We start from the raw sequence: 10,419 nt of genomic DNA, 5'->3' as shown, positions 1-10,419 counted from the left end.
ATAAAAAATATGCCTCAAACACGAAAAAACAATATAATTATTCTTTTGCTACGCCTTTCTTCATGTTCCTTAGAACCTTCGTTTTATTGTAACTTTTCGTGTATTCTTTAAAATCATTCCGAAAAATTTGTAATTTTGGGATCAGTCTTCAGGCTGAAGGAAACCGAAGTGCCCATGGTAAATCGTGGTCAATCGCTTATTGTCAGCCCGAAAAAAAAACAAGCAGTAAGAACCGGGAACTCTACAAATTTCATATTTTAAAGCCGGACTTGAACCCGTACCTTGTGTGTTTTAGCGAGTGAAAGTCCAGATTTCATTTTATGTTATATTTTTCGTTAACACTGACTGAATGCAGATGTGTAATGCACGCACATGGGGTCATCACATGATCTTGTCAATAATGTCCTGATGACATGAGACGAGCATTGAAAACTCGGCTACCATCGCAATAACTGAGATAAAATTACACCCGCACATCCATTAGCCCAGAATAATGTACCCCACCAGGAAACAATGTTTGCCACCTCGGGGATATACAATAACTTGTAACTTGTTGTCCATGTAAACAGAATCCGTGTAATAACGTTTGTACACTAGTTTGAAGCACGGCTGCTTTCCACCATTCAAATATGAGGTTTCCATCTGTGGAGTGGTCTGTACATATTATTATATTTTCCCTGTTTAAACATTCACACAACAAGCATTCACATTAACACAAATTCATCCACTAAGGCCATTAATGTTTAATCAATCATTAATATATTACAGATAACGCTATTTTTGGTTGAAGAGGTAGAGGGTGTACTTCACTTACTTTCAGTTGACGGGTTTACTAACAAAACCATCTACCTAATAACAGATCTCCAGACTCTTCGAATTTTTTTAAAAGGACAGGTCAGGTCCGATGGAAAAGTGGAGAGGCGAATCCTCAAGTCATTCATGGAAATTTGGTTTACCATTGGATTCGAGAACAGTATACCAATGGACAGAAATGATGGCGATGTCAATACTGAACCAACAAACGGCTTGTTCAACTTCAACTGAACCTCATGTCTTTATGAAGACGGACATACCTTTTAATTGATGTCTGACTAACCAAAACGTAGTAACAGCGTTGCAATTTTTTTGAACTCTAAAAGAGTATGGCGAAGAGCTACCGCTGTTCAAAGTTATGACTTTCTAGAACTCTGGAAAGTGTATTTCGGAAAGTTGTAAAGGGGAACAGGTAAAGAGCTGGAAAGGAAATCTCTTACAGATAAACTTTTATGGAAAATACTGACATGCACTGATGCAAGCAAAGCTGGACGCTTGTCCGAAACGGTAGAAACGATGTCATCGTCGATGGCGGAAATTGATCCAACCAACGGCTCCAATATTAACTCAACCACATCTCTCTACGAAGACCCCCAGAGCCAGATCACAGATCTCATTCTCTGGGAGAGGGTTCACGGGATCGGTTTATCTATTCTGGCGATTCCAGCAAATCTTGTGGTCATCATCTGCCTGTGGCGAGATCCCAGCTCGTCTGTGTCTGGTTTCTCGACTTACGCTGTGTCCGTGGCGATCACCGATCTCTTGGTAGGAGTCGTTCTTGTGCCTATCAATGTCACGCGTTCGTACTTCTCCACCTGGTCGCCGGTGTCCTGCGTGCTGTGGAAACTTCTGGACTTCGGTTTGACTTCTGTATCCATGTTGCTGTTTCTGGCCATGGGCTATGACCGATACCGCTGTGTGAGAGCCCCGCTCAAGTACCGTTCTCAGTTCCGAACGAATCGTGCAATGCGGGTATCCCTAGCAGTGTGGATTGTCGGGTTTCTAATATGGATACCATATTTACTGATGAAGCACTTGCCCTTCGATGTCGAGCCATTCCAAACCACTTGTCCCAATGTTATCTTTCGTGTCAAAGTATTCGATATATTACAGGTAACGGTCGCCTACTTTATTCCATTGTTAGCCCTTGGTGCAATGAACGTTATTTTGGTGCGGACGCTAAAAAGAAGGCCACAGATACCCCGGAAACAACCTTCAAACAGCGGATACAACTTAACGAACATGTCAACGATAAGTGGAATTATCGAGCTCTCCACCATGCCGTTTGAACCTTTGAAAACTTCACCCAAACACGAAAACCAGTCGCCCAAGACGTTGCGCTCTCGAAACACCTCCAGTTTCAAGATCATCCTCATGGTCATGGTATTCTTTGTGTTTTGGCTGCCATATTGCATTGTGTTTCCTTTGGACGGATTCTGCAATAACTGCATACCAGAATTAATGTGTGAAATTTTGTTGGACTTGCCTTACTTTCAATCAGCTCTAAATCCATTGATTGTCATATTTACAAGTTATCAGATTCGTTCCAAGATCCGCAGAATCTATCGTTGTTTCTGTTTGTATTCTCACTTTGGGGGTAGTAAACACCTCAACTGATTACGACCAGAATGTAGTACGAGCGTTTAGAGATACGACAACAAGGTGACGCTCATTTATGATGTCGTCGTTTTACGGGACGGTAGGGTCGGTTTGCCATTTTTTTTTTTTGGGGTGGGGAGGGGAGGCTGTATAGAGAACATGTATACAAAAGTTATTAAAGTTATTAAAAGGGATTAGATTCATAATCTTCTGAATGATGTTCATGGGTCGGTTTGGGTGTCATATATTGCGAAATTAATGTAAATTGCATGTAGATATATCTATACACAAAAACTGCCGTGCTAAATATAGGCAAACCTTACATGCTATGAAGAAGCGATGTCATTTCGTCCCTCTGCTGTCGTAGTTCTAAATACAGACCGGCTGTTTCTAGGGGTTTTATATTCATCGCTTTGAATTATCGTTGTTCAATTATTGGCAATTAATAAACTTGCATGGTACACGATTTGGATACTTACTTACTTCTTAGAACATTCCTTGCGTCTAATTACGAAATGAGTGAATTTTCATGTCGTGTAATAACATTACCGTATAACATCCTGCAGTATTGTGATTGGTAGAAAAAATGACACATGGCATTTGACATGGTTCTTAGAATACACACTGAAATCCACCTAAACTTAAGCATTTGTCAAGTGAAAAATCTTGCTTCATTTTGATTGATTCATCCACCTTATAAGCCACTTAAGAGCTTTTTGTAAAAGTTAATTCCTTATCAGAAAAACTCAAAGAGTTGGCATTAAAAGTGTTATTTTAAGAGATGTACTATGAGATGTCCGTCTCATAATACATTTTACAGGCCAATGTTTAAAGGAAATCCAGCAGTTGCTCATGCTGTATGTTCTATTTCAGCGTGACTGGGGTTTCTCCCGGCTGCCTGCCAGCTTTACAGTCAATGTCCCGGTGACACAGCTGAATTAATGGCGTCTGAGGAAATGTTAGAATAGTCCAAGTAGAACTCTCCAGCTTCGATGTGTACAATTTTAACGTACAGCTTTCCAGGGAGATGCGATTATGTTTGCGTTAGTTCATACGCTTCCTTGACGCATTGGTTACAGTGATTCCACGGCGCATGTCTTGTTTTAATGTTACTGTATGCAAATGTGACAAGACAGTATTTCCAGTAATTCTATACCAGTGACATCTAATAAATTGCAATTAACATCACTGCATTTTGAGTTTTGCATAATTCTGCTTAAGTAGTGCTAAGGGGTATCAGATTTGCTACTATTTAAGCATGAAGAGTTAGAATAAAACCAAAACGGAAGTAAATTGACAAGAGGCCGTATTTCACCGGTTACTTGACCATGCGCTAATTTATCCCACTGTCATGGATGCTTTTACTCTCTATACTGTTATTTATTTATTTATTTATTTGATTGGTATTTTACGCCGTACTAAAGAATATTTCACTTATACGACGGCGGCCGGTATTATGGTGGGTGGAAACCTGGCGCAGCCCGGAGGAAACCCACGACCATCCGCAGGTTGCTGAGAGACCTTCCCACTTACGTCTATACTGTGAGCCTTTTATTATATTTATGTGTATGTTTCTACTACCCCTTCAATCCAACCCAGCAATAAATGCTCTGCCCGTGCTTGAACAATTACGTGAAGTATGTGGAAACAATCCAGCATTTTGAGTGAGTGAGTGAGTGAGTGCTTAAACTTTAACGTCGTACTTAACAATTTTTCAATCATATGACGACGAAGAAGTGTAATGTGCCTCCTTGTGGCAGAACGAATTTCCACCGCTGCTTCACGGAGACGACTTACCGAAGGCTAGTAAGCTTCCCCGCCAGAGCCATTATACTGATACGGGTCAACCAGTCGTTGCACTCTCCTCTTAATACCGAACGCTAAGCGAGGAAAATATAACTTCTTCTTTAAGGTCTTAGGTGTGACCTGACCAAGGCCTGACCCTGGATCTATCGCTCTACCAACTGAGCTATCGGCGTCAGTCCAGCATTCCGTATCGAACTCTCATTCCCCCAAGAGTTGACGGAGGATTAATGGTAAACTCAATCAACTGTCCGTGGAAACACACCACTACATGATGGTCTACAATGTTTCAAACACATCCAGTATATACCTCGTATTTAATAAATATTCGACGTGCTTTTTTAAGGAAAAAAATCGAGGTAGATATCACTAAATAGACCGCTTAAAACTATGCATAAATATACTTTCATTTAGTTTCGTTTAATTTTTTTTTTTGTGAAGAGAGTTAAAGGCGTTCAAACATTTGAATCCTAAGTGGGCTTTATGGACCATACTATCAGAGTTTAGGAACTCTGACGTCTCAGGAAGAGTTTTTCATCTCTACTGGCAACACTGAATGTTGGAATAACCCTTTTAACCAATGAGTAAAAGATTCCTGATAAAAGATTTCCAAAATTTTCTTCCTTGTTCTGAGTTCCAGAGTTCCTAAATATCGTCAGTATAGTTCATAAAGCCCACCACAGTATTCAAATGTTGGAATGCCTTTCAAGGCTCTTCAAAAATCTGAAAAAAATAAATGAAAGTATTTTTACGCATAGTTTTCAGTTGTCTGTATGATGAACCTTACTTCATATTTTAGTTTTATTAAAAAATATTTTCCTCGACATGAATGTCCCGCTTTCCAGGATTACGCTGAATTGAGCCTGGTGATTTTTGTGGACACTGTTTTAAATATTAAATTCCTGTTCGGCCTGAAAGAACAGCTTAATCTCCACCTATGAATATTTCGTTTAAATGACAACAGCTGAGATATTTTCACCGTTACCACTATTTACCACTGGAATCAATCAAGAACTGCTTTCTGTAACTCAGCAATGGGAGTAAATTGGACCCTATTGTCGACTAACAGTTTCACTGTTCGTAGTTGTAATCTTTATATTCATTTGGACTTTCCAGTGACTGATTTCTTCAATATGAACATCAAACAGCCTTGATTTATTTAAGGCATCTGGAGATGGCCTGAAATACCAATCAACTAATGCAATCATCAATGTACATACACACCGTTTTCCATGGACATTATTACTAACAAATTATAGGTGACTCTAAGACAAAAAAAAACCTATATCATCCCAAAACAGAAAATGTATTATGCAAAATAAATTCAAACGCAATGTTAAGCTGACAGAATACATATGTCTTATTCTTCTCATAATTTGAAATTTAACCCGTGAACATTTATTCGAATATGCGGAAATTTTATAATGAAATAGGCGTTTTTTGGACATGCGTGACCCAGTGACGCTTTATATAGTTCATAATGATACTCCGCTACTTTTAGAGTTGCCTAAACAAGGGTCATAAGAAACCTGTCGGCTTGCCGATTAGTACTTCAGTTTAAATGGCAGTATATTTATTTTTATTTATTTATTTATTTGATTGGTGTTTTACGCCATACTCAAGAATATTTCACTTATACGACGGCGGCCAGCATTATGGTGGGTGGAAACCTGGCAGAGCCGGGGGGAAATCCACGACCATCCGCAGGTTGCTGAAAGACCTTCCCAAGTATGGAAATGGCAGTACGGAAATGGCAGGTGGACTACACATCTGATTTAAACACAAAATGTTAAGAAGGCCAAAACTTGGTGTTTTTGCCTAAATTCATATAAATATTTCAGATTTAAAAGCTTAAGATCTATAGGCTTAGTTTATCCAAATATAATATCTTACTCTCTGTTTATATGCAAAGAAATTGGCATACAAATCAAAACTTTGCAAATTTTGAAAAAATATATATACAGCTTTCATCTTTAAGAATCAGCATCAATTGTCTCCATCAAGAATTTATTTATTTGTTTGATTGATGTTTTACGCCGTACTCAAGAATATTTCACTTATACGACGGCGGTCAGCAATATGGTGGGAGCAATCCGGGCAGAGCCCGGAGGGAACCCACAACAATCCGCAAGTTGCTGGCAGACCTTCCCACTTACAGCCGGAAAGGAAGCCAGCATGAGCTGGACTTGAGCTCACAGCGACTGCATTGGTTAGAGGCTTCTGGGTCATTCCATCAAGAAGACATACTGAAAAGTAAGTATAAACATAAAACCTTACCTTGGTACTTCATGTTAACGGAATAGCAGACCCTAACAAAAAAATTCCCATGGTCATCGACACAGTCACTTTTCACAATACCTCACCTTACTTCATAACGGCGACGGGGACTCCGTGGCCGAGTTGCTTAAAGAATAAGACCAACGAATTTCAACTGTGTTTCAGCCGTTTCTAGATGCCTTTTCATAAACATGAGACCGGTGCCCATGTAAATCAGTTTTAATATAAGCGAGTAATTAATTAATCCCCAAAACGCATGTGGTGCAGATAGGGAAATACTACTGTCAGCACACACATTCTGGCTATCAGAGAGAGCGGTGTTGTAGCTATTTGCCAAAACATGTATGCGTCTCTCATATCGGGTATCACCAAATATAGCGCATCACCAGACAGGGTATCCATACTGGCAGTATAGTATTATGTTGTCTTAGCACTGTATACATGCACCGCATGTGTCACTTCCGTTTTAGGATTAATTAATTAATCGCTTACATTAAAATTTATTTAAGTGGGCGCTGGTGTTATGTTCATAAAAAAGCATCTAGAAACAACTGAAACCCAGTCGAAATTCGTTGGTCTAGTCCTTTAACGTGGACTCTCACCAATCCGCTCGCTGTGAATTCAAGTCCAGCTCTTGCTGTCATCCTCTCCGGTCGTACATCGAAAGGTTTCTCAGTAACCTGTGGATGGCCGTGGGTTTTCGCCTGGGCTCTCCCACCATAATGTTTTGCCGCTATTGTTTTTTTTTTTTCATACTGTTTTTTGAATGTGAAATATTCTTACGGCGTAAAATACTAATGAATCAATCAATTCTAACGACAAGCTAAAATCCTTTAAAAATAAACCAGATGTGTAACATATACACAGTTTTTAAGTTTTTAAAAAATGTCAACTGTACAGAAGTTCACGTCGCATGAGAGTCATCACGAAATGGTTTCTGTTGCAGAATTTGTCTCTTGTTCTTGACAACAGCCTGACTGTCTCTAAATTTCTCGGACTTGGAGATAGAGTAAGAATAGCCGCACTCACGCAGAAACCGGTCGAGGTTGGAACGAGCCTTAGACAAGTGACACACGTCGAATTCTTGACCGTCAGGCCGCACCAGAACTGTGAAAAACTCGGTAAGGTACGCGTCCAGTTCTTCCGCTGATATCCGCTCTACCTGGCGATGTTCGTTGTACTTGAGCCACCACCATCTCTCCAGTCGGCAAACCACTGTGACCATGTTAATGATAGTTTGCTGGGATTTAGGTAAGCCGACGTTCGAGACTCTTCTCCGGACGGCTTCCTTGGACAGTCGACTGGGATATGCTCTGGGGTAGAGGTACTGTAATTCGTCTTCTACGTTAATGCGGCTTAGAATCTTCTGTCTTAATGCGTCGTCTTCCTCATCTGAAACGGGATAGGATGTATAACGGTTCAAACAGCTTCAAGGATGATCCTCTTTAGCTAACACAGGGACCACAAACCAGCCATTTCTGATTACGCTTAATTTGACATCTGACTTTGGAGCTTATTTTCCTGCGATAGAAATTACCACTGCCCACCTCACAAGTGTGAGGTCATGGCGAATGTGCCAAAATGCCATCGTTCAGTGCTGGAAACTAAAGAATTTTAACGAGGTGTTATATATTGGCTTAAGTGAGATTTCGATTTCAGAATATACCCTTGGCCCGGGGATCACGAAGCGATTATAGGTTTAAGCCAAAATTTCAATAATCAAATCTGGTATATTCCTTTCCAGTATTCTAGGTGGAATTTGCTGTACAATAAATCACCCACAACTTACGTTGTCAAGCAACATTATGACCACTTTTACATAAGAAATAACAAAATTTTAAAGTGATTTGAAATTTTGACTTAAGTTCGCTTTATGGTCCCGGGGCACGGTCCTGAATTCTATATACCTGACGATACCTACTCAAGATTGTCTCACTCACAAGACTTCCACCAGGCAGTCAGGTATAACACAAAAAATAAACATCCCACACGACGCAAGCAGCCCGATTTACTCTCTCACTTAAGAAGTACGTATTTTGGATTTTGTAAATTAATCTATATGCACCCTTCCTTGATGACCCATTACATGCAAGCATGCATTCTTGGGGTTTTACGTCGTACTTTTACAATTTTTCAGTCATATGATGACGAGGAGCCATTAGATCTGTGCTCATATGCTGTGTCTTCTCGTGGCAGGGCGATGCCACCAAAGCGCTGCCGCCACTGAAGTATCATGCCGAAGACACCAGACATGACACCCCACCCAGTCACTTTATACTGACACCGGGCCAAGCAGTTCTGTTTCCTTGCTCTCACCTCTCAGTGCTGAGCACTAAGCCAGGCAGTAACAAGTACCATTTTCAAAGTCTTTGGCATGACTCCCGACCTTGGGTTGATCCCCGGTAGTAAAGCTTTACACGTTTGTCCCTGGAGTTATGACACTACATGTAAGCCCATTAGCACAAAGGCACTCTTAACTCTCAGACTCTTCTATTTGAGACGGGATTATACCTTACTTCTTGATAATAACTAATTAAAACCTGAACAAAGCGGTATAAATAACTAAAGTCTTTGCACAAAAAATACATGTACGTTTATTTTACACGTGGCCCACAACTTATGGGTCAGTTTCGCCACATCCATATTGATGGATGGATTTGATCTGTATTTCATGCTCCACACTTCACTGGATAGACAAGTGGCTTATGGAAGGATGACAACAAATGAATGTATAATATCTAACCGGCCCGGATAGCACAGTTGGTAGAGCGTCCGCTTCGGGACCGGTAGACCCAGGATCAATCCTTGATCGAGTCACACCTAAGACTTTAAGAGATTAAGTTGTAACTTCCTCGCTTGGCGTTCAGCATGAAGGGGATAGTGCAACGACTGGTTGACCCGTATCAGTATAATGGCTCGGGCGGGGCAGCTTACTTGCCTTCGGTAAGTAGGCAAGTAAGCCGCCCCGGTAACTAAATAAAAGAGCGGTGGAAATCCGTCCTGCAACAAAGAGGCACATTACACGTACATGCACCCTAATGATTCCTTCGTCATATGACTGAAAAATTGTTGAGTACGATGTTAAACCCCAAGCAAATCTGGCTCCTATAACATAGTATGTATGTATGCATGCTTGGGGGTTTTACCTCGTACTTAACATGTCTTCAGTCACTCATAATCTACTAGCCACAAAGCTAATGTCAGAAAGAAACAGACAACATAATATACATTTTCTACGTCAGAAATCCAAACTAAATTTAAATGTAGAGCTTATCAGTTCTGCACGGTCAGCAATAACACAGTAGTGTGGACTATATGTACTATACGCTAGATTATACTGACATAATATAAGTCATACAACACTGAATGTAGCACTTCAATGCTACAACTTGATAGGTATCATCTTGGCAGATGTCAGCTGTATGGTCGTCATTGTACGTATTACACTTTCTGGATAAAGCACAGATCCTACCATATAATTAAACACTTCCAATCCAGTTCACCTTAACGTTTACAGGCGGAACGTGGAGAGGTCTGTCAGCCACCAGCGGATGGTCGTGGATTTCCTTCCGGCCCTGCCGGGCTTCCTCTCACCGTAATGGTTAGGGGTGCATGACATGAAGGGATAAGCCGTGTACTGGTCGTTACGTCTTGATCTTATGATCTATACATAAGGTTCAGTATGGTGCTTTAACTTCATGACGCAAAATAACAATCACTAAATAACATAAGTCATTGGTTCCACACGTTAAAAGGCTTTTATTGTTTAAAAAAAGCGTATAGGAAAGCTAGATTCGTAACAGAGCATTGAACATAACGTCTTTACACTAAGGGGAAAAAAACAACAAAAAAAAAAACAAACAAAAAAACAAAACACAACGCACTTCGTACAATTTGCACGAACATGTGATAATATGAAGTATGGTT

General features: G+C 40.3%; 1 protein-coding gene across 1 annotated transcript; it reads left to right on the top strand.

Moving 5' to 3' along the window:
- The first annotated feature begins 1,329 nt into the window (after window positions 1-1,329).
- Window positions 1,330-3,354, top strand: LOC135463326 (histamine H1 receptor-like). The gene is made up of 2 exons (XM_064740587.1): window positions 1,330-2,196; window positions 3,286-3,354. The coding sequence occupies exons 1-2, from the start codon at window positions 1,330-1,332 to the stop codon at window positions 3,352-3,354; spliced, it is 936 nt and encodes a 311-aa protein (XP_064596657.1).
- The last annotated feature ends 7,065 nt before the right edge of the window (window positions 3,355-10,419 follow it).

This window comes from Liolophura sinensis, chromosome 3 (assembly GCF_032854445.1).
Source record: "Liolophura sinensis isolate JHLJ2023 chromosome 3, CUHK_Ljap_v2, whole genome shotgun sequence".
Classification (NCBI taxonomy): domain Eukaryota; kingdom Metazoa; phylum Mollusca; class Polyplacophora; order Chitonida; family Chitonidae; genus Liolophura; species Liolophura sinensis.
The sequence above is the reverse complement of the archived record's forward strand: the minus strand, read 5'-3'. Positions and strand labels throughout refer to the sequence as shown.